The 22,939-nt window shown below is 40.9% G+C and overlaps 1 protein-coding gene across 2 annotated transcripts; it reads left to right on the top strand.

Moving 5' to 3' along the window:
- Positions 1 to 42: 42 nt before the first annotated feature.
- On the top strand, positions 43 to 16,425 carry LOC140517708 (acyl-coenzyme A thioesterase 6-like). 2 transcript variants are annotated; one of them, XM_072629176.1, is made up of 3 exons: positions 396 to 2,008; positions 4,143 to 4,345; positions 14,300 to 16,425. In XM_072629176.1, the coding sequence occupies exons 1-3, from the start codon at positions 1,552 to 1,554 to the stop codon at positions 14,903 to 14,905; spliced, it is 1,266 nt and encodes a 421-aa protein (XP_072485277.1). In that variant the 5' UTR covers positions 396 to 1,551; the 3' UTR covers positions 14,906 to 16,425. The 2 variants fall into 2 exon arrangements, with proteins under 2 accessions (XP_072485278.1, XP_072485277.1); XM_072629177.1 differs by lacking the exon at positions 14,300 to 16,425 and having other exon boundaries at positions 43 to 2,008; positions 4,074 to 4,187.
- The last annotated feature ends 6,514 nt before the right edge of the window (positions 16,426 to 22,939 follow it).

Here is a 22,939-nt window from a genome sequence, read left to right as displayed (position 1 = left end):
GCCATCTTGGTCCAGTTGACAACCTCATTCCCCTTACATAATGCTGGGGTTTTTAAGGATTAACTCACTGTTTTGTTTTCTTTGTTTTTAACCAGTTTCCATTATTCTCCAGAAGTTTGGGGGAGTAATTTCCAAAATCAGAGAAAGAAAATGAAGTGTTAGTTAGTGGTTGTAAGGATAGGGACTGATATGCAGACTGATCACAGTTTTCTCAATTTCCTTCCCATTCAGCCTTTTAAAGATCTTCTGTGATGCTTATTAGGAGACCTGAGCCATGAGGCTCCAAGCAGTGAGCTTCCATAAAAAGCAATCACGGGTGAGTGTGTTTGGGAGAACAAGGAGACACCAAGAGAGCCCTAGGTTAGAGAGAGTGAGATGAAAGCCTTTGTGGTATATCACTGACAGGACTCACTTCCTTCTCTGTAAAGTCTCTCAGCATCTTGCTTTAGATGCATTAGTTTCACTTATAGCTGTAGCAAGGGTAGAGGTGGAGAAATCTCTTGAAGTTTTGGGGCCAGAGGAGAAAGGACAGGAAATAAATGAAATTTGTTGAAATAAAGTTTAGTTAAAGATAGATAAAGCTCTTATTTAAGTACCTACTCCATCCTAGACTCTGTGCTGAGTTGTGGGGTTACAAAAAACAAAGATAAGTAAGGCATCATTAGCAGTCTTTACAGATGAAGAAGAAAACCTTCTACATCCTGCATTTTTAACATCACATTAATGTACAGTTTGTGAAATGGGCTGCCTGGAGAAATAGTGCATTCTCCCTCCCTCCCTGAAGCAGAGGCTGTCATGCTCTAATATTGTAATGGGGAATCCTTAGTTGAACTGAATAGTTCCTGGAGGTCTCTCCAGAGTCCTACCTGGACACAGTCAGCTCATTCAGCTCTGAACTCCTTGGTACCTTGGATTCTCATCTTGCCATCTCCCACCCTCCTAGTGCTGCTGCTTTTGCATGCCTGGACTAATGCAATAACTTGCTAATGGGTCATTCTGTCCATCCAGTCCATTCTCCATTCAGCCACCAAAATGATTTTCCTAATGTGCAGATCAGAGGCTCCTTATTGCCTCCAAGACCAATGCTCTGTTTGGCATTCACAGGACCTAGCCGCCTCCTATCTTGTGAGTCTTCTCACACCTTACTTCTGTTCCAGTCCCACTGGAATCCTCGCTAGTCCTTTAATAGGCTCTCCATTCCTCCCTGCTCCGGACCTTTCCTGTGGCCGTCTCCAAGGCTTGGCATGCTCTTCCTCCCCAAGTACCCCAGCTGACCTCCCGCGCTGAAATCCCATCTTCACAAGAAACTTTTCCCAAGCCCTCCTAATTCGAGGGCTTTTCCTGAAAACACAGAACAACGAAAACGAGGAAAGGACTTTGAACTAGACACGCGCCCATCCCACCCCTCCGCCTCCCCGGGAGCTTTCACGCCTCTACAAAACCATTGGACAGCTCCCAAGAGATTCCGCCCCCGGAGGAGCCAATGGGAACGAGAGGACCGCCCCTTTCACTATATCTAAAAGGACTCCTGGGTGTCTCGTGTCAGTTTCAATGGCCGTGACCGTGATCCTGACTCCCGGGCCCCGCAGCCTGTGGGACGAGCCGGTGGCGATCGCGGTGCACGGTCTGGCCCCGGCTCAGCGGGTCACCCTGCGCGCCTCCCTCCGCGATGAGAAAGGGGCGCTCTTCCAGGCGTCGGCCCGCTACGAGGCGGACGCGGGCGGGCAGCTGGACCTGGCGCGGGCGCCCTCTCTGGGGGGCAGCTACAGCGGCGTGGAGCCCATGGGGCTCTTCTGGAGCATGAAGCCCGAAACACTCTCCGAAAGACTGGTGAAGCGGGACGTGCAGACCCCTTTCGTCGTGGACCTGGAGGTATATGAGGGTCATGACCCGCAGCCCAGAAAGCTGCTGGCACGCGTGGTCCACGAACGGAGCTTCCTGCGGCCAGGGGTGAGGAGGATCCCGGTGCGAGAGGGCAGCCTTCGGGCCACCCTCTTCCTGCCTCCAGGTGCGGTGCTGCAATCTCACCTTACTCATTTTATTTTTACGAGGATAGAACGTAGTGACCTTGGATATTTCAAATTCTCTCAAAGCATTCCCCAGGCTCCTCGATTTCCTCCCAGCAGCACTGTCTGCATCCCATTTTGTAGCGCATTTCTCATGCTTGGTAGCATTACACCTCTCTTAGTAACCTTAACCAGATTCTATTAAATTTTGGTTAGATGCCTGAGGAAGCCCTTCCATATGTTAGATAATTGGGTACTGTGGAGACAGCACTTTGTCTAGAGAAACAGTATCTCCGTTTGAATACTGTCTCTGCCCCTGAGAACCTTGTCTGACTGGGCAAGTCATTTACCCTCTTTGGCCTCAGTTTTGTTGTCTATAAAACAAGGAGAATCAATGGGGTTTGAGGACCTTTCCAACTTTAAATCTATGTTCTTTTGACCACTTGAGTCCCTGATACTCTACTTCCTTCATTAAGGACCAAATTGGCAAGGAAATTGGAGCCCAGAGAATCCCTAGACTGGATTTGTCAGATATTAGATTATACACGTATAATCGATTCAGAACAGATGATTGTCTCTTTTCTTCCTATAGATCTGGTTCTCACTTTAGTTTTTGGTATTAATCATACGGAGGAGAGGTTTGAGACTTAGGGAAAATTAAAAATCATGGGTGGAGAAGGCCAGGTTTGTTTTGATAGAAATTGTGAAATATGAAACCATTTACCCCCATTAAGGAGGCTGAACATTGCGTTGTCTGTTTAGGGACATTTATCTATATAAAGATTAGTTTGCACATAAACGATCACCTTGGTATTCACAGGTAGAGATGTGAATGTGTCTGAGAGAGGCAGGAGAACAGAGGGATAGGATACAGAAAGGAAACTTTTTTCCCAATTTTTTTCTGTGATTTTTCATTTTTTGAAAACCAAAGGAATTTTCAGTTTCTCCCCCTGGACCTTTACAATCCTTTCTGCACACTTTGCTAGGCATATCAATCTTTTGTCCATGTCCATTCCCAGCTCAAGAGACCCTCAATGGTTCACATATTGTTTATAGAATAAAGTCCACTTTCCCCATCCTGGCATTCGAAACACTCCACAGTTTAGCTCTAACAAACAGAGGATGACAGCAGGAATATTTTTTTCTGGCCCTTTGTGTTTTATGCTTCTATTAATACATTGCAATATTAATGCAACTAAAGTGGATAGAGTGTTAGACTTAAGAGTCTGGAAGATCTTTAAGCCAAGTCCAGATTCAGATACCTTACAGTTGTATGACCCTGGGCAAGTCACTTAATCCGACTGCCTCAGTTCCTCTATATATAAAATGAAGATAATATATAGTGCCTCCTTCTGAAGATTGTTGTGAGGATCAAACGAGATAATGTTTTTGAAGTCCTTTGTAAACTTCAAAGCTTAATATAAATGTTAGTTATTATTTTGACTTTTTACTCTATATTGTTTATTATTGCTACAATTATGGCTAATGAAATGTGACTATGTGCAGCAATTTACATGCAAGCACCTAAGTAATCTTTCAACATTTCTGCAACATCAATCAATGAGCATTACGTGCCAAGCACTTTACCAAGTGCTGCGGATAAAAAAATGCTCATTCCCTTCCTTGAAGGACATTATACTCTATGAGATAAAATAATACGAAAACAAACAATACAAAATAAATACAAATGGAATTGTTCACATGATCGTTCTGGAACGTGATTTAAGGACCCTTCATTGACTTTGGGCCTCATGGTGATCCTCGGTTCCAGGGCTTTGCTGGTATGTTATAAGATCTGGCAGCTCTTACACTAAGCTTGTCAAGTTTTAAGTATGGACCCCAATAATGCCCAGCCTCATGAAGTTAAGAGAGATTCATCACCAGAATATTGGCCACCAGAGGATGCTTTTTTGGGACCTGAACAACTCATAAGACTATTTATTAAAATGGGGGATAATTTTGTTCTGTGCCAGAAGAGACTTTGCTCACACTTATGAAATCTCATAAATGTTGGAGTTAATTTTAAGAATCAAAGACATGGTTTAAATCTGTTGTCTTTACTTTTAGGTCCTAGCAATGTAATTTAAGTTTGTCTTTTGGGACTAAGGGATCCTTCCAATCTGTCACCTCTTCCAGGAGCAGGGCCTTTCCCAGGGATCATTGACCTCTATGGAACTGGAGGTGGTCTCTGTGAATATAGAGCCAGTTTGCTGGCTGGGCATGGTTTTGCTGTGCTTGCTTTGGCTTATTTCAGATTTGAAGATCTCCCTAAAGAGTTGAATGATATACATCTGGAATATTTTGAAGAGGCCCTGGACTACATGTTGCAGCATCCAGAGGTAAGGGTATGAAGGTATCAATGGACCAAATGAAATTGTGGGAGGGAGGAGGGTAGGATAAATATGGGAAGGTAAAGATTTATTTATTATCCAGAAGCTCTATCAGGGAAACTATTTTATGGTAAGATAGTGAAGGTTCCTGAGATAATTATTCACATTAATCTTTCCAATTCCTTGGGACATCATTTAATCATCTCCCTTTGGACTCTTGCTTGTAATAGTAAATACCTTTTCCTTCTTCGACTCTCCTCTTTTCTCTAAAAGAACTAAAAATGAACAACAACAACCCCCCAAAACACCACCAGAAACCAAAACCAAATCTAATCCTCAAACTGAAGCTTTTCTCAGCTCATTCTACACTTCAACATTCATGACACCATTCTTGTGCAACTATGCCACATTTCTGTATTTATCCTTTATTTTTTCCCTATATATTCTTTTAAAAAATATTTGTTTTTAGTTTTCAACATTCACTTCTATAAGATTTTGAGTTCTAAATTTTTCCCCCTCCTTCCATTCCCCCTTTCCCAAGACAGCATGCAATCTGATAGAGGCTGTACATGTACAATCATATTAAACATATTTCCACATATGTCATGTTGTAAAGAGGAATTAGAACCAAAGGGAAAAACCACGAGAAAGAAGAAATAACGAAAAAGAAAATAGTATGCTTTGATCTGCATTCAGACTCCATAGTTCTTTTGCAGGATGTAGGTAGCATTTTCCATCTTTTGGAATTGTCTTAGATCCCCTTAGGGCAGCTAGGTGGTGCAGTGGATAAAGCACCAGTGCAGGAGTCAGGAGGACCTGAGTTCAAATCTCATCTCAGACACTTGACACTCACTAGCTGTGTGACCTTGGGCAAGTCACTTAACCCCAATTGCCTTATCCTGGGTCATCTCCAGTCATCCTGATGAATATCTGGTCATTGGATTCAGATGACCCTGGAGGAGAAGTGAGGCTGGTGACCTGTATAGCCCTCCTTCACTCAAAACAAGGTCAAGTGCAAGTCATGTCATTATTTCTCTGATGGCATGCTCTTCTTTGGCAACAAAGGACAAACGCACACACACAAGATCCTCTTTATTCTTTATTTCTACCCTTGCTTTCATCTTTTTATGCTTCTTTAAAAAAAAAATCCAATTTCATCAATGAAAGGCCACATTAATCTTTCAAAAATGCCCTCTTTTTCCTCAGTACTGTATATTAGTTCTATATATTTGGTATAAAAGAAACTTATGCCAGATGTATCTCCTTGGGGTCTTAGGGGCACCTCTGAAGGACTGGAAATGCCTTTCTGTAATGCTAGTGGCTCAAGCCTCCACTTTGGTGATACTAGCTGCTAGTGTTTAGCTCCTCAGGTGCTTTTAACCAATTAACATCAATTAGCCTTTATGAGTAGATATTGACTCCAAAAATATAGCAAGAATGGAAATACATTCTTGACTTTCTCCATGGAGGTTTCAATTTTCACAGGTAGGCATAAGAAATGAAATGGGAATTTGGGGGGAGTTTTGCAGAAGCTGCAGAGGACACACGAAGGCTAGCAGATGATGCAGAAAATGTTTAGATGCTCAGAAATGAATAAAATATGTACAGTATTGTATAATATCAACATAAACTATCTTTTAATACCATAATAATTCAGTTTTCTCTGGTACGAAGGGAGAGTCAAAAAATTTTACAGGGATTTTCCAGATCGAGGGGGCACCTTGCTCCAAACGCCCAAGATGTGGAAGGGATAACAGTACAAACTTATCCCCCCCAGTTCAGATCACCTTTTCCTCTGCTGGTCCCTGAACACTGTGCTCAAACGGAAATAAGTTTCTATATATTCCCCCTCTCATGCTCACTTTGAAATGCAGTAAAAATGCTAGATGTGTCATTTCAGCTACCTCTGGGCTGTGCCTCTCAGGTCCACTCTCACTGGTGGGCTAAGTGACTGTAAAACCCAGCATGGATCTTAGCTCCCAGTTATCTAGTGGCTCACCATTCTGATCTTTTGCAGCTCACCGAGTCATAGCTCTTTCCATTATTCCTTCACCTTTGCTCAAATCTCAACCAGGCAGGTAAAAGGCAGAGCAAGGGACTCCTTGTTGCTGTTTGTTGCTTTTTGAACGCATCCAGTTCCATCTCCACAGCCAACCAAAAAGGTTCCTCTTTGTCACATAGTTAGCAGGACACAACCAGTTACAGAATGTCTCTGGCATGCTCCAGATAGCGGAGGGCAACAAGGCCCTTCTGTTACACATTATCATGTTTTTCTGGAAGCTCATACCCCCCTCCTCCCACGCCTGCCCCCAATCTTCTTCCACATGGAGACTGTATTAGCTGAGTGTGCTGCTCATGCTTCTTTAGTCCATCACTACCCAGGTTCAAAACTTCATCCTTGATTACTCCATAACCCCCTCCTGGGCTCTGTAGAATTTTAGGACATGGTACTCTACTTATCCTTTCTCTGAACTCTTTGAAATCTTTTTTGCCATAATTGAGGGTGCATGTCAGACTACGCCATGCTTTCTTTTCTTGTCAGACAGAGTGATGGCCCCACAGAGTTCCCATCATGTCTGTTTTAGCTCTGTGACCCTAGGCTAGTCACTTAATTTGTTAAGTGACCTTAATGGTGACTTAATTTTAAAAAAAATTAATTTTTTCCCTATTGGTGAGAATCAACTCTAGAACAGCATGTCCCCTTTGTCATTTCTTCTGCTTTTGAAGGATGAAATTAACATTAAGACAAGCCAAGTGTAATAGTAAGGATCCCAACATACATGGGGGTGGGGAGGGCTGCTATCACAAGTTCTTAGATCTGCATTTCTAAAAGGAAAGCACTTTTGAGGGGTCAACAATCACTTTAATCAAGCACACATATCATTCACTTAGTTCAGGGGAAAAAGTCAGCACCCTGAATGTCAGAGAAAATACAGAGAAATTAATAGACATTGCTTCCAACTGTCTGACAAAAGCAATACATACATCATAGATCAACAAACAGATCCACCTGTCTGACCATTACATACAATGCATAGTTACCAGAGAGAGAAGCACCAATATCTGGGTTTTTAAAGCCCGGGGGCTCCTTAGCAGCTTCCCAGAGTCTAGTCTGGCCAAACAAACGCTTCCAATCAGTAAGCCCCAAAGTAAAACTTCACCTTAAGAGTATTTATACATTTTTCAGAGCCCAAGGGCATCACAACCCTTGAGAATCAATGCCTCATGAAAAAAAGGTGTGGGCCTTCCTACAAATCTTCCCAGGCCCATTAATGAGTAGAGAAGATCTTCTTTAATCCCATTATTCAATCAGAGGCACTTGATTATACTAAAACAAAAAAATGCATTACCAATACACCAAGAAATTATCAGCTAATAATTCTTATAGTTTTTGACAGGAAGAATACTCCAGAAGATGCACAGGTAATTGATGTTCCCAGTCACTATCACATCATACTTCTGATCTATTTCCCAAACTCTTCATTTATTTCCTTTTTTTGTCCAAATGGTCTTAAGTATAATTTTTTTAAATTATTGATACATTTTGTTTTTACATAAATCGGCAGTCTGTGTCACAGTCAGGCACTGTGCTAAGCACTTCACAATTATTACCTCATCTGATCTTCACAACAATCCTGTGCTATTATTATCCCCGTTTTGCTGATAAGGAAACTGAGACAAAGAAATTAAGTGACTAGCCTAGGGTCACATAGCTAATAAGTGTCTAAGAATGGAGTTGAACTCAAGTCTTCCTGACTCCAGGCTCAGTGCTCTATCCTCCGTCTCACCTAACTGCCCTAGATAGTTTAAATAATAATGACTTCACAATACGAGATCTGGTCATGCATATTTTAATATTAGTGCTTTTTCACCATTTTTCTTAATTTTTTTACATGTTAGATGTGGTCTATATTTGCAAAGCCATATATTTCAGTCAGGTTGTTGTTGTTCAATTATATTTGACTTTTCATGAACTCATTTGGGGTTGTCTTGGCAAGTACTGGAGTGGTTTGCCATTTTTTTTCTTCAACTCATTTTGCAGATGAGAAAACTAAAACAAACAGGGCCAATTGACTTGCCCAGGGTCACACTGCTAGTAAGTGTCTGAGGCCAGATTTGAACTCAGAAAGATGCATTTTCTGACTCCACAACCAGAAATCTATCCACTGTGCCACCTAGCTGTCCAACTTTAGTCAGGAGTTTCAACCTAAGAGTCTCAGTCGAAGAACTAGGAGGTCAAATTTTCTTGCATTAGGATCTCTAAATTCACTGTTTACTGCCCATGGTTTTTACATTTATATAAAGATATTTGAGGCCTTGGGCTTTATTGCTCGCTTCCTCCTTGGACTTTGTCTGCTGTGAATTACTGGGTCACTACTACCATTCATCCTATAGAGTAGCTATTCCCTGTTGTATCTAGCTTGTTAAATAGTCATTTGTAGTTTCCTCCCTTACAACTTAAAACTATTGGGATTACATTTTCAGATAAATATATAAATATATTCATTATTTTTATGTTCCATTTGTTTCTAACTATATTACTACAACAGCTTCCTCCTTCTCTCTAGTAAGTCATTTCTTTTAACAAAGATTAAAAAATAAGTTGAGAAGTAGGAAGTTCAGCAAAAGCATCTAATACAGCAGTGTCTGAAAGTATACGCAGTATTCTAAACTCATAGTGCTTCTGTGTGGAAGGGAAGGAGATGTATTTTGTCACTCTTTGCCAGGGCCCAGCTTGGTCTTTATAACATCCCACAAGCCAGTCAACAAACATTTATTAAGTGCTGATACTATGCTAAGTGCTAGGGATTCAAAGGTAAAAGAGCTCAGTCTAGTGGGGACACTACATGCAAACAACTATGCACAAACAAAATATTTACAGAATAACTTGAAGATAATCAGTGAAGTTCATTGCACTGAACTGAATTCTGATGTTGTTTTCCTTTATGTTACTATGGTCATTTTCTCTCAGCTCTGGTATACAGCATCTTTTTTTGTGTACATGTCTAATTTGGACTGGTCCTCTGAGCTGCTGCTGAGTTCCTCCTAAAAACTGAGACCTGCAGGAGCTAGTACTCTTTTGGTATAGCCTGTGAGGTCCCAAGATCTCCTCCATACCATTAACATTAAAGGGGGATTGGGAAAGAATTCTTGTGGATAGTGGGATTTTATTTTGGACTTGAAAGAAGCCAGGGAGCCCAGGGGCTGGTAATGAGGAGGGAGAAAATCCCATGCCTGGGAGATAGTCAGTGAGAATGCCCAGAATCAGAAAGTGGGGTCTCCGATGGGAGCAAGAGCAAGATCAGTGTCACTAGATTTCATAGTGGGGGTATAAGATGTAAAAAGAGTGGAAAAGTAGGAGCAAGCCAAGTTATTAAGGGCTCTGAATGTCAAACAGAAGATTTTTCATTTCATCCTGGAGGTGATAGGGAGCGACTGGAGTTTATTGATCAGGGGAGTGACATGGTCCAACTTCTGCTTTCGGCAGATCAATTTGATAGCTGAGTGGGGAGGGACAAGGCAAGGAGACAAGCCAGTAGGCTATTGCAACAATCCCAGATGTGGTGATGATGCTCCAGCGTGATGGCAGTGTCAGAGGAGAGAAGAGAGGGTCCTGAGAGATTTTATTAAGGTAGAATTGATCAGATTGGGAAGGGGGAGAGAGTGAAGAGTGAAAGGTCACACCTAGGTTGCAAGCCTGGGTAATTGGGAGGGTGGTGGTGTTCTCGACAGTAAGTTAGAAGTGGAGAGCTTTGGGGGAAAGAGAATGAGTTCAGTTAAAGATGTGTATAAGACATCTGCAGGGTTCAATTTCTTTTTATCGTTCTTTCCATTTACATTGTTGTATATTGTTTTCCTGTTCTTGTTTCCTTTACTCGACACCAATTCATGTAGGTCTTCCCATGCTTCTTTGAATTCATATTTGTCATTGCACAGTACTGTTTAACTACATTCATCTGCCAGTTTGTTTAGCCATTATAGACACCTACATTGTTTCTACTAATTTGCTACCATAAAAAGGGCTACTAAAAACATTTTGTTATATTTATGACTTTCTGTCTTTGACCTCCTTGGTATATATTCCTATCAGTAGGCTCTCTGCAGCAAAAGATATGGCCATTTTAGTCACTTTTTAAAAAAGCATATTTTCAAATTGCTTTCCACAATGGCTGGGCCAATTCAGAACTCCACTAACATGTATTAATGTCAGGTAAATGTATTTTTGCCAGGTCTTGTTAAATGTACTCCATCCCTAGCCAGGGATGCATCTTTCCAATTTTTTAAACTCTAGTCCAGAAAAACAGATCTCACAGATTCATAGGAAATGGTTCTGGGTTAGGACTCTAGTCCTTTGGATAACTCAAAAGAACAAAGTAAAGTTGAGTTTTAGATAAATTTGGAGCCTAGGGAAGAATGCTGGCATAGGGAAACAAGAAAGGATCCAATGACTAGAACTGGGCTATCAGGAACAAATTTTAGCCAAGAGAAAAGGAAAAATCTGTTCCTGGAACTAGGGTACAAAATCAGAGTGGGATCAGCAAGAGGGAAGGTAAACTAATATCCAGATATAGGCCCTGTGGTACAGGTCCCAGGTGGTCATATCACCTGTCGTTCATATAAAATTTGAATCAAGGACAGGTCAGGGACCAGGAGAGGGTAATACAGGAGCCAAGACCCTTACCTGAAGCAACAAGTAGATCATGTAAAAGAACCAAGATTGTGGTTATTTGAGAAAGAGAAGCTGAAATCAGAGAAGGCAATGGCTAGGATGAGTTTGAGAGCAGCAACCAGGACCTTTTGTTTTTTTAAAGTCTCTCTCTCTCTCTCTCTCTCTCTCTCTCTCTCTCTCTCTCACACACACACACACACACACACACACACACACACACACATATTTGTTTTTTAAAGCATAGACTTTTTTAATTCTTTTTTTAGTTCCAAATTCTTTCCCTCTTCCTATCCCTCCCTCACTCAATGATCATGCAAGAAAAATGAAACCTATTACAAATGTGTATATTCATGCAAAACAAATTTTTGTATTAGTCATGTTCCCCCCCATACCCCCCAAAAGGAAAAAATGTGCTTCAGTCTGCACTCAGAGACCATCAGCTTTCTATCTGGAGGTAAATGGCATGTTTCACCATGAATCCTTTGGAATTGTGGTGGGTCATTGTGTTATTCAGTTACTAAGTCTTTCCAGGTTGATTATCTTTAAAATATTGCTGTTAATGTGTAGATTGTTTTCCTGGTTCTGCTTATTTCACTTTCCATCGGTTTATACATATCTTCCCAGGTTTTTCTGAAACCATTCCCTTCATCATTTCTTACAGCATATTAGTATTCCATCACATTTAATGTTTCCAGTTCTTTGCCACCACACAAAAAAAGTTCCTATAAATACGTTTTGTACATATGAATCCATTTCTTCTTTCTTTGATCTCTTTGGGGTAACGCCCTACTAGAAGTATTGCTGGGTCAAAGGTCACAATTTTATAGCTCTTCAGGCATAGTTCCAAATTGTTCTCCAGAATAGCTGGACCAGTTCATAGTCCCACTAACAGTAAATTAATGTACCTAATTCCCCACAGTCCCTTCTGCATTTGTCATTTTCCTCTTTGTCAGCTTAGCCAGTCTGATGGATGTGAGGTGATACCTCAGAATTGTTTTAATTTGTATTTCTCTAATTACTATTGATGCACAGCATTTTTCATATGGCTATTGATAGCTTTGATTTCTTCCTCTGAAAACTGCTTATTCATATCCTTTGACTATTTATCAAATGGGGAATGACTCTTATTCTTGTAAATTTGACTCAGTTCCCTATATATGTTAGAAATGAGACCTATATCAGAGAAACTTGCTACAAAGACTTTTCCTCCAGTTTATAGTTTTTCCCCCTAATTTTAACTACATTGTTTTTGTTTCAACCATGGCCTTCCCCAGCAAGATGAATTATGTAAATGGACTCTCCTTATGAACAATCTCTCTCAACTCTCATAGCACTTTGCTCCTAATTTTACATATTATGTTCTTTTAAAAAAAACTTTTATTGATTCTTTTTTAATCATTTCCCCAAACCATACCCTGATTCCCCATAAAACCCTCCCTTTTAACAAAGAAATATAGTTAAGCAAAATAATCCAACATATTATCTGTGTTTGAAAACATGTCTTAGTCTTTACCTGTAGTCTACCACCTAAATGTCAACTCGCTGAAGTCTACTGTCCTCTGAGGACAGGCTATTGCTGAATGCTTCCTGGAACTTCTCCAGATGAGTTCAGACCTGCAGGAGCTAGTACTTTTTTGGCATATCATTTGAAGTCCCAGCATCCCCTCCATACTGAGGGAATCAGAACAAGTGGTAGTGGAAATTGCATGAACCACACTAATTCCATCTTGTGATTTAATTCTGGAGCTAGCTCAGTTCCTTTTCCAATCAATTATGAGTCTATGCCTAATTTCTGTCTTGTGAGAAAACTTTATTCAATTATGGGACTTGTGAGAAAATATTACTGTATTATTGAACCTATACCTTCATGGCTAGAAAGCTAGACCACCTCTACCTGCTACTTAGAGACTCTTAACTAAGGATTTAGTTATGTTGACCAGAAATCCAGTCTGAAGACTGATACAAGGAGTTTTTTCACAGTTATACACCTCAGTCTTATCTGAAAAACGACCTTGTGCTGGTCAACCAGTTATTGTTTCCATGTTTCTTTGATTGAATAGAGACACTTGTGGGGAGTAGGATGCTGCTTTTTCTGATTTCAGGGAATTGCACCTGTTCCCTCTCCCCCTCCCAACTTGGAATATCTTTAATCTTTCCTCCAATTAGAAATCGGATTACCTAATTTTGAAGCCTGGTTAACCGTTTTCTTTTAATTAATTGGTCTTATTTGATGAATTGTTTTAATGCATAAAAGTCTATCTCCCCCTGTATTTGGAGTCCAGTGCCATAGCTGAGGGGCCTGGTTCTGATTTGTTAGGCAATTAGCATACATTGCTTAATAAATCAGTATGCTCAGAAAAACAAACCTTTTATTTCTCAGTCATTTCATCCTTCACTCACCATAATGCCATAATGAGATAGCTAGGTCAAAGTCCTATTTTGATGAATTTAGAGAGGCTCATGAGTCTTTTTGGCTATAGCAACTCATGAAACAGTCCTTTAATGTATTATGTGTTGGTGGAAGGAATAGCTACAAAAATGAAATAACAGATTTTTTAAAGGATTAAATTCTTATCTTTTCTGTCTTATTTCATCTATTAGCTTTCACTCCATGAAAGGTCAAGGGTCATGTCCTATATCTATCTATCTATCTATCTATCTATCTATCTATCTATCTATCTATCTGTCTATCTCTCTATTTATCTTTTTGCTGAAGATCATACTTGGCTATATCCAGAAGTCTTATCTGTCTTAGGAACTATAGTAATAGTTTACTACAGTAATAGTTATTACTATGTTTATAGTTTACAGATTTTATTAGGGTCTCTTGCATGATTCCAGAGCCTAAAACCTAAGGCTACACACTATCAATAATAAGTTCTTAATATTTGTTTACTGACTGGCTAATTTATAGGAGACCCCATCATCACAGCTGTGTGACTTCCTTCAGCTTCTTTTGGCAGCACATGAGTTATCTATGAAGAAGACAAATGGGAGGAGTTATGGTTGGAGTTAGCAAGGTATAAGTCACAATAGTCCAAGAGAATAAAAGATTCAAGAGCAGGGGATGGAATATAATTATACTGGTTAACAACAGTGTGAGGTAGATAATGCAAGCATTTTTTAATCTCCATATTACAGATGAGGAAACTGAGTCTTAGCTTAAGTGATTTGTCTGGTATCAAACAGCTAGTAAATGTCAGAGGTAAGATTAGACCAAGAAATCACCTTGTTATTTCTTCTATTTTTGACTACTAGAATGGCTTTATTTCTCTCGTTCTCTCTTCCATCAGGTAAAAGGCCCAGGCATTGGGCTACTTGGATTCTCCAAAGGGGGTGACTTGTGTCTTTCCATGGCCTCCTTCCTGAAAGGTATCACAGCCACAGTACTTATAAATGCCTGTGTGGCCAACACAATGATCCCACTGCACTATAAGGAAATGACTCTTCTTAATATTGGATGTGACCTAGAAAGACTCAAGATCACTGAGTCAGGCCTTGTAGATCTTGTGGATATTTGGAGTAACCCATTAGAAAAGCACAACTGCCAAAGCCTCATCCCAATAGAAAAGGCCCAGGGGCCTTTCTTGTTCATTGTTGGTCAAGATGACCATAACTGGAAGAGTGAATCCTATGCATATATAGCCTCTGAACGATTACAGTCTCATGGTAAAGAAAAACCTCAGATCATCTGTTATCCAAAGACTGGGCACTGCATTGACCCTCCTTATTTTCCTCCATGTTTAATGTCTGTGCATAGATTGGTGGGTCAAGGAGTGATCTGGGGAGGTGAGTCAAAGGCTCACTCCATGGCACAGGTGAACAGTTGGGAGCAAATTCGAACATTCTTCCAAAAATACCTCAAGGGTAAAGACTTTATCTTCCATAACAAAATGTAGCATTTTGGTCTAGGACCCATTATTCTGATCTGGGCCTGATTCAAGCCAATCCTCTGGTTATTTAGGTTTGATATTAGAACAAAAAGACTTGAATTCAAATCCAGCTTCAGACGCTTTCTAGTCATGTAGGCCCTGGGCAAGTCACTTAAGCTTGTTTGCCTCAGTTTCTTCATCAGTAAAATGAGCTGGAGAAGGAAATGGCAAACCACTCCAGTATCTTTGCCAAGAAGACTCCAAATGGGGTCACAAAGAGTCAGATGTGACTGAAAGGACTGAACAACAGAAACAAAAATTGGAACGAAATAAGATACTTTTGTGGGACATTAATCAGCAGTCAACACAAAGAGGAATAGCAGAAGGATACTGATGAAGGTTAGGCGCTGAGGACACCTTAGGCCGACTCAGCTAAATGAAGCACCCTTGTCTCTTCTGCCAGCCAAGCATCAGGGAGCAACTCATGGCTGATCTGTACTCTGGCAACTAGGAAAAGATGTTAAGAGTCTGAGTCTTTAGTCTCCCGAGCCAATCAAGTCTGGATAATATTTCAATACCATTTAAGGAAAAACTGGGGTAACTTTAATAGGGGTAGAGGTTAGGATATTGTTCCCACCATAGCCATAACTTCATGGCTATGGGCTCCATGCTACCAAGAAGGATCCTTTTTATATGACATGAAAGTGCCATGTGTCTTGCTGTTTAAGGGTGACAAGGTACTATAGTATTTAATTATAAGCAAGTGAACTCAGCTCCAAAGGGGTTCCTCCCTGGACCCAAGAATGTTTGACTGAAGTATTTTCTTCATCAATATATAACACCAAGGAGGTTCAGTTATATGTCACCGTAACTGTACTTCCAGAATAAAATATATATGTATTTTTTAACTTAGTATGTTGCTATGTTAGTATACTGCTGCATGTTATTAAGAACCTTGCATCACTAGGAAAACTGGAAAGTGATATTGTAAAAATTGAAATGGACATTATTCCCCCCCCCGGAGCCCCTGGGTTGAGATAATGTCTGTTGAGTTTCTAGGCAGGGTTGGGCCTAGTAGCCACTTTCTGTTAGTGGCTACACTTTCTGTTGTACCCCTTTGCCCAGCAGCTGCCTGGGCCCCCCTCTCTGTTGTACCCCTTTGCCTAGCAGCTGCCTGGACCCCCCTCTCTGTTGTACCCCTTTGCCTAGCAGCTGCCTGGGCCCCCCTCTCTGTTGTACCCCTTTGCCTAGCAGCTGCCTGGGCCCCCCCTCTCTGTTGTACCCCTTTGCCTAGCAGCTGCCTGGGCCCCCATCTCTGTTGTACCCCTTTGCCTAGCAGCTGCTTGAGCCCCCCTCTCTGTTGTGCCCCCTTGCCTAGCAGCACCTAGGAAACCCTGTCAAAACTGTTCTGTGAAAAATGTGTGCTATTGGAACCGCAAGGCTGTACTGGGAAGTGCTAAGATGCTTAAAAGGCACACACACCTTTGTTCGGGGCTGCTTTCTCTGAGGACAGCCGCCGGCTAATAAAGATGCTTCCAAATTCTCAATTGACTCTTGCCTGTGCTTGTCTTGGTTCGTCCATTTCAGAAATTAGTTCTAGAGTCTAAACTTCAGACCAGCATCTCACACCATATACCTTTGTTTTCAAAGAGGACCATGACATCAGAGAAAGGAAGACATGACTTGCACTTGACTTTGTTTTGAGTGAGAGAGGGCTGTGCAGGTCACCAGCCTCACTTTCTCCTCCTGAGAAATCTGGATCCAGATACCAGATATTCATCAGGATGACTAGAGATGGCCCAGGATGCAATGGGAGACCCTGGCCTTTTAGGCTATGACCTTTTCAGGTACTCAAAGTGAGGTAAAGAAGCTGCTGACATCTAAGGTTTGAACAAATCCTTTTGGGGCCTCTTTTGTATATATTCTCATTTCCTGGCCAGGACAAGAAAGCTACCAGTTTCTTTCACAAAAGTACAGGGTCCTTCGTGGATATACCAAGATAAGCTTGCAATGGATGTAGGACCTAAACAAATTAGAGGAGCAAGGAAGGAAAGATCTTTTACAACTATGCATAGAGGAAGAGTTCATAACTAATGGACAGAGAGGATCACAGAAGATAAAATGGACAATTTGGATTATATAATAATATTAACTAGCATTTATATAGCTATATTTTATATACATTATAGCACTATATATTATGTAATATGCTTATGTTAAGCATATTATAGTAACTATATTAACATTAGTACATATATTACATATATTACATACATTATACATACATATATTACACACATTAACTATACTAACATTAGTACATATATTACATGTTAGTAATTATTTTTATGAACATAAATAATATTGATTATGATGAATGATTATAGGATATACTGTTAATATATTAATTACATGTAAGAATACCAACAAATGGTACCAGTACCGATTTGCTTAGATGAATTAGATGGTTTCTTTCAGCACTAAAATCTATGACTGTTTCTCTGTAGAATGTAATGCGGTCCTTGAAGGTAGAGACAGTTTCACTTTTGTCTTTGTATTCCTTAACACTTTATACATAAAAGGTGCTTAATAAATGTTTATTAATATGAATTTAATTTGTTGAATTGGACTTTTATTTTAATATTGAAGGAGCAAAAGCCTAGAAAGAATAAGAGATAGTTCTGAGATCTCACATCTTTAATCTGTCTCCAGATTCTTAGTTCAAACCCTTTCTACCCAAGTCATCTTGCCTTTCTATTTTCACTGCCTTGTGTCTTGAGATCCAGTGAGACTTATCTCTAGGTCCATTTAGAAATAAACAACAACAGTGGGAATAGCTCCTGTTTATGCAGTGCTGACTTGGGAGTTCAAAGTTGAACTTAGACCTGGGTTCAAATTCCAGCTCCTACTTATTATCTATTTATCCTTTCTTCAAAAATGATGTGTTTTCCTTGTATAGAGATCCTGTATTCTTTTATCATTACTGCTTCTCTTTTTCCAGACTGTTCAATTTCATATATTTGTCTTTTCAATAAACTATTTTTTCTTTCACTTCTTTGGAGAGACTTGCCATCGTGGATTTGAGTTTTTCTATTCTGCTTAATTACAGGTCATGGAGTCTACCATTTTGCCTCTTTAGTTTGTTTTAAGAATCAGATTTTTCTCGTGAACCATTCAGATACATCTTGCTGGGGTTCCATGTTCTTTTGGGAATCCACAGAGTTCTTGGTTTCATCTGATTGTCCTTCAAATATTGCTCATCATTGTTGGTTCAATTTCCTTTGCTTTGCAACATGTATTTACAGCCATCTTCCCTTACATTTGGCTATCTTCCCTGTTGATTTTTCTGCTTGTTCTCTTGGTTTTTAACTGAGTTTTCTTCCTTCTAAGATCTTTGGTGGTTTTAGTCTTCTTTCATTATATTTCCCTATTACTAATTTTCTTCCTCTTCCCCTTTGATGGCAGATCTCAGGGAGCTGGACTTCTAAGTTATGTTTTCTCCCTTGTTGGAAAATTCACTTTTCACTGTCCCTTTTCTAAGCAACTTTTAAGAGGACAAGATTGGTCACAACTAAATACCAGCAACCTTTCCTTTATCCCTGGTGTAGCCCTCATACATACGCTGGCACCCCAATTCCCCATTTTTTTGTTCTGTGAATGACCACTTCTGCCCCAGGTCTTCTTCTACCACCTCTTTCGCAAGTGGCTGGGAAAAACTGAAATCTGGTTGTTGTCACAGACTAGTAGGGTAAGGAGAGGAGAAGGGAATACCAGCAGAGAAATTGCTTTGTTAGCCCTAGAATCATGCATGGGGTGCTGAGTGTGCACATTAGAAATTAGTATTCTCTGCTGTTAATTCACAAGGCTGCTAATTTATTAGGTTTCTCGGTGTTTTGGCTCATGGAGAGCTAATTTGTGCTGTATCTTTTGGAGAATCTTTGAGAATATTCTAGTCTTCCATCTTGCTGGTTGTGTGACCTGGAGGTCTACCATTTATTATAATTGTGACTTTGGGTTACCCACTGAACCCATCTGGGCCTCAGTTTCCTCATCAGTAAAATTCAGGCTTGAATTTGCCTAAGTCCCTCTATGATTTTGGACAGATCACTTAATTTTTCTGGGCTGCAGTTTCTTCATTAACAGAATGAAGGAATTCAGCATGATGGCTAATAAAGTCCTTTCCACCTCAGAATCTGTGACTGGAAGGAAATTAAAACTTTTCCAATTCTTAAGATCAGTTTGACATCCTATGTCAAACTGTCTCTTAAATGCACCAGACACAGGACTCTGAACAAATAAAGTGTTTTCCAAGTATTGATTGATTTAACTTATCTATGAAAGAGTTTTTCAGGATTAGATAAATAACCAACCTGTTTACTATAATGCTCACATTTGACAATGAATACTTTTCTTGTTAAAAGCAGAATTAGATAAGAGCTTTTGGGAATTTTAAAGTGATTTATCGGTCTACTGACTCATGTCAAAGAGCACATTCTTTTGGATCATTAAAATTCTGAAGCTGCTGTGTCTTAGTAATCTATTAATGTCTGTGGCATATCCAGCCTTGGCCTGGACCCCACATTCCATTTATTTATTTTTCCACTCATTCATTCATTCATGATAACAACTTTTTAAAAATTTTTCATCTGTGCTCTCTTTTCTCTGACTCCCTTCTTCCCATCTCTACTTCACTCCTATTTCAGTGGTCTCCAAGGCAACCCTTCTCCCCCCTAGCCATTAAGCCACAGCATAAAGCCAAGAGACAACCCATTAGAGGACTAGGAGATTGCTAAAATTCCTCTATCTGTTGGATAGGTAGGGTTTGTCTCCAATTCAACTCCACTTGCCCTTTACCTATTATCACCTAACACTTTCCCCACTGTGCCCTCTACAATGGCTGTGCAAACTGCCTGTTCTCTTCCAGGCATACACCTAATGGTCTTGGTAACTAGGAACCCTTTCCTATTGTTAACTTTTGATGAGACAGAGTAAGTAGCACAAGCTGCTTGAGCAGGTGTAGATAGGTTCTGATTTGCTTCATGGATCTCATTCGCTTTACCTGCAAAACCCACCCCTCTTACAAACTTCCCTAAAATGGGGAACCATACCCTCCTTCTGGTCATCCAGTTCTGAAGACTCTGTATTATCCTTCACTCCTAACTCCCCTTTATTCCACATATACAATTAGTTGCTGATTCTACTTCTACAACATCTATCCCATCCATTCCCACTACTTCACTTTCACAAGCCACCTCTCCCCATTCAGGCCCTCACATCATCTTGGCTGGACTCAGACAACAGCCTCCTAATTAGTCTCCTCCTCTAGTCTCTCCCTACTCCAATCCAACCTCTTCATGGCTGCCAAACAGATATTCCTAAATGGCAAATTTCAATGACCTTTTCAATGACCTCCAATGGCTCCTTATCAATCAAAGAAGCAAGCATTATTTCATCTTTATCTCATCCTTTTCAAATTACTATTTTTTTTAGTTGGTTTTTACAAACTCTTGACAATTTTGCTTCCATTCCGGTGGAGAGGAATGAGCAATCATTCTCCACCAATGAAAGATATTGGTTCAATAATACCTGTACATAAGCAACAAATAAGGAAGTATTTGTATATGTGTGTGTATGTATGTATGTATATATGGGGTGTACAGGATGTTCAGGGAGGACCTAGCACCTGTAAGGGCTTGCCTAGTCCTTTTCAGAGTTGCTCATCTACCTCTGGTGTGCACCTGGCACTCAACTCTCACCTGTGGGTCCAAGAAGCTGATTTTGAGATTGGTCAGACACTGAAGAAGACATGGTTATCCACTGCATCCCTGAGGTCATCGCTAGTCTTCCTGAGTTTTGTCTTGCCACTGGGCTTCAATGACTCTGGACCAGAAAGTGAGGGTGATGACTTTGTGCAACTCAGTCTCACTCACAAGTGAGTCAAGACATCACCCCATGATGTCACTGGTCCTCTTTGAAAAGGAAAGGCAAACAACAGTCACAACAATATTTGGATGTATTAGAGATGAACAATAGGAAGTCTGAAGACCATAGTTCTATTTCAAGGAGGGTCTCTCCTTGGCCTCACTTTTACCAGCTTCTTTGTTTCCTCTATTTTAGCCAAAATATCATTAATAAGAAAAAAACCACAAATATCATTGAATAAAATGAGTTTGACATTTGATAAAATCATATTTCCCTTTTAGGCTGACTTTTTGTATTTTTTAACCGGTATTGACATTCACAATAGAAAATATCCTTTATATTACTTTCCTTTTAGTGCCCCCACCTGTTATCAATCTATTAAGCAGGGTACTGGGCATTGTACAAATTGTAAATTTTAATTTAAAAAAATTTTAAAAACCTGTTGGTTGCTGAAGAAAAGGCTGAGCTGCCTGAGGGCCCTAAGGTTGCAGCACTAGCAGTTTCTGTTTCTCTGGGGGATATGTATGACCTTAGCTTCACCTTCCACTCAGTTGCCCTCTGAACACAAGACGCTGAAGTCAGCAGTAAAAAGTACTTTGTTTTAGTATAACTTCCAGTGAAAAATCTTTGGGACTTGACCCTGGGCAGCATTTCTTGAGCTGGGGGTGAAATTAACAGCATTGTTGGGGAAACATAACAGAATCAGCTCTTTCAGAGTCAGGAAGTGACCTTCATGTGACCTCCTGGGTTTGATATAACCAGGATTGGGAAACAGCGTCACCCGGTGGGCACCCTGGAGTTTAGTGAAGGACCCCCTTGAATCCAAAAAACATTTTTTACATCCCCAAATCACAGATTCCATTTACTCTGAAAAGAGTGGAGGAGAGTCCACACAGCTGAATTTCTGCCTCCTTCAAGGGAGGCATCCTATGCAACCTGCTCATCTTCTTGCTTTTCATCCCTAGCCTCCAATAATGCATCTGGGCGGTCTCCAGTCATCCTGATGAATATCTGGTCACTGGATCCAGACGGCTTAGGAGAAAATGAGGCTGGTGACCTCGCACAGCCCCTCCCCCCCTCACAAAACAAAGTCAAGTGCAAGTCATGTCATCATTTCTCTGATGGCACGGTCTTCGAAAATGAAGGACCAACAGAATGAATCTCGAGCCTCCAAGATCAATTAGTTTATTTATTTATTAAGCACCTACTAAGTGCCAGGAGACTGGAGATACAAAGTAGCAAAAGACAGTCCCTAACCTCAGGGAGTTTACAATCTAGTTTACAATCAATCCATTAACATGCATTAAGCTATGTGCCAAGCTAGGGCAGCAAGGTGGGTTGGTGGACAGAGTGCAGTAAGTCAGAATGACTCACCTTTCTGAGTTCAAATTTGACCTGAGACCTTTCCTATCTGGGGGTGGGGGTGGGCGTGGGGCTTCAATTGATAGCTTTTGTGGGGAAGACACCGAACGAATGCAGCCATGTGTTGAAACAGATTGCGTATCATTCATACTAGGTCTAGTCAAAGCCTATTTCAAGGTGACAGCTCTGACAATATGGGCTGCTAAATTATAAAGGTCCTAATCCAGAGTTAATGCCCACCAGGTAGGGGAAGAATATAGAAATTTAGAGGCATTTCGGCTTATAACTTTAAATATATCTGAAATCCTGATAGTCATTTGCAGTTCATTTTCTGAATTTTCATCATTTTTTATGAAAATGAAAACCCCACACAAGTGGTTCCTGCCACTCCTGACCTCTTTGACCTTGAGCATGTCAGGGCTTCAAGTGTCCAGGAACGTTAAACGAAAAGTGGCTGGAAGAGATGCTTTCTCCGGGCTCTTCTCCGAAGCGAGAAGCGTTCTTTTTCTCTATTCCCGCTAAGGGTCTCTTCCCCAGCCCCAGGGGCGCCCGGCCCCGGCTCCTCGCCCCCCGGCCTCGGCTCCTCGTCCCCCGGCCCCGGCTCCTCGCCCCCAGGCCCCGGCTCCTCGGCCCCAGCTCCTCGCCCCCCACCCCCGCCTGCTCGCCCCGGGCCGAGCCTGGCCCGCAGGCCGAGCTGCGGGCCGGACGGAGGAAGGGGCGCACGCGCGGACGCGGAGACGGGCCGGTGGGCGGTGCTGCACTAGTATATCCCAGCCC

This window comes from Notamacropus eugenii, chromosome 1 (assembly GCF_028372415.1).
Source record: "Notamacropus eugenii isolate mMacEug1 chromosome 1, mMacEug1.pri_v2, whole genome shotgun sequence".
Lineage (NCBI taxonomy): Eukaryota > Metazoa > Chordata > Mammalia > Diprotodontia > Macropodidae > Notamacropus > Notamacropus eugenii.
This window is presented reverse-complemented; position numbering and strand designations above follow the sequence as displayed.

Coding starts and splice junctions, on each gene's coding strand:
- LOC140517708 (XM_072629176.1), top strand. CDS start 1,552: ATGGCCGTGACCGTGATCCTGACTCCCGGGCCCCGCAGCCTGTGGGAC. Junction 2,009..4,142: donor CACCCTCTTCCTGCCTCCAG/GTGCGGTGCTGC, acceptor CACCTCTTCCAG/GAGCAGGGCCTTTCCCAGGG. Junction 4,346..14,299: donor ACATGTTGCAGCATCCAGAG/GTAAGGGTATGA, acceptor CTCTTCCATCAG/GTAAAAGGCCCAGGCATTGG.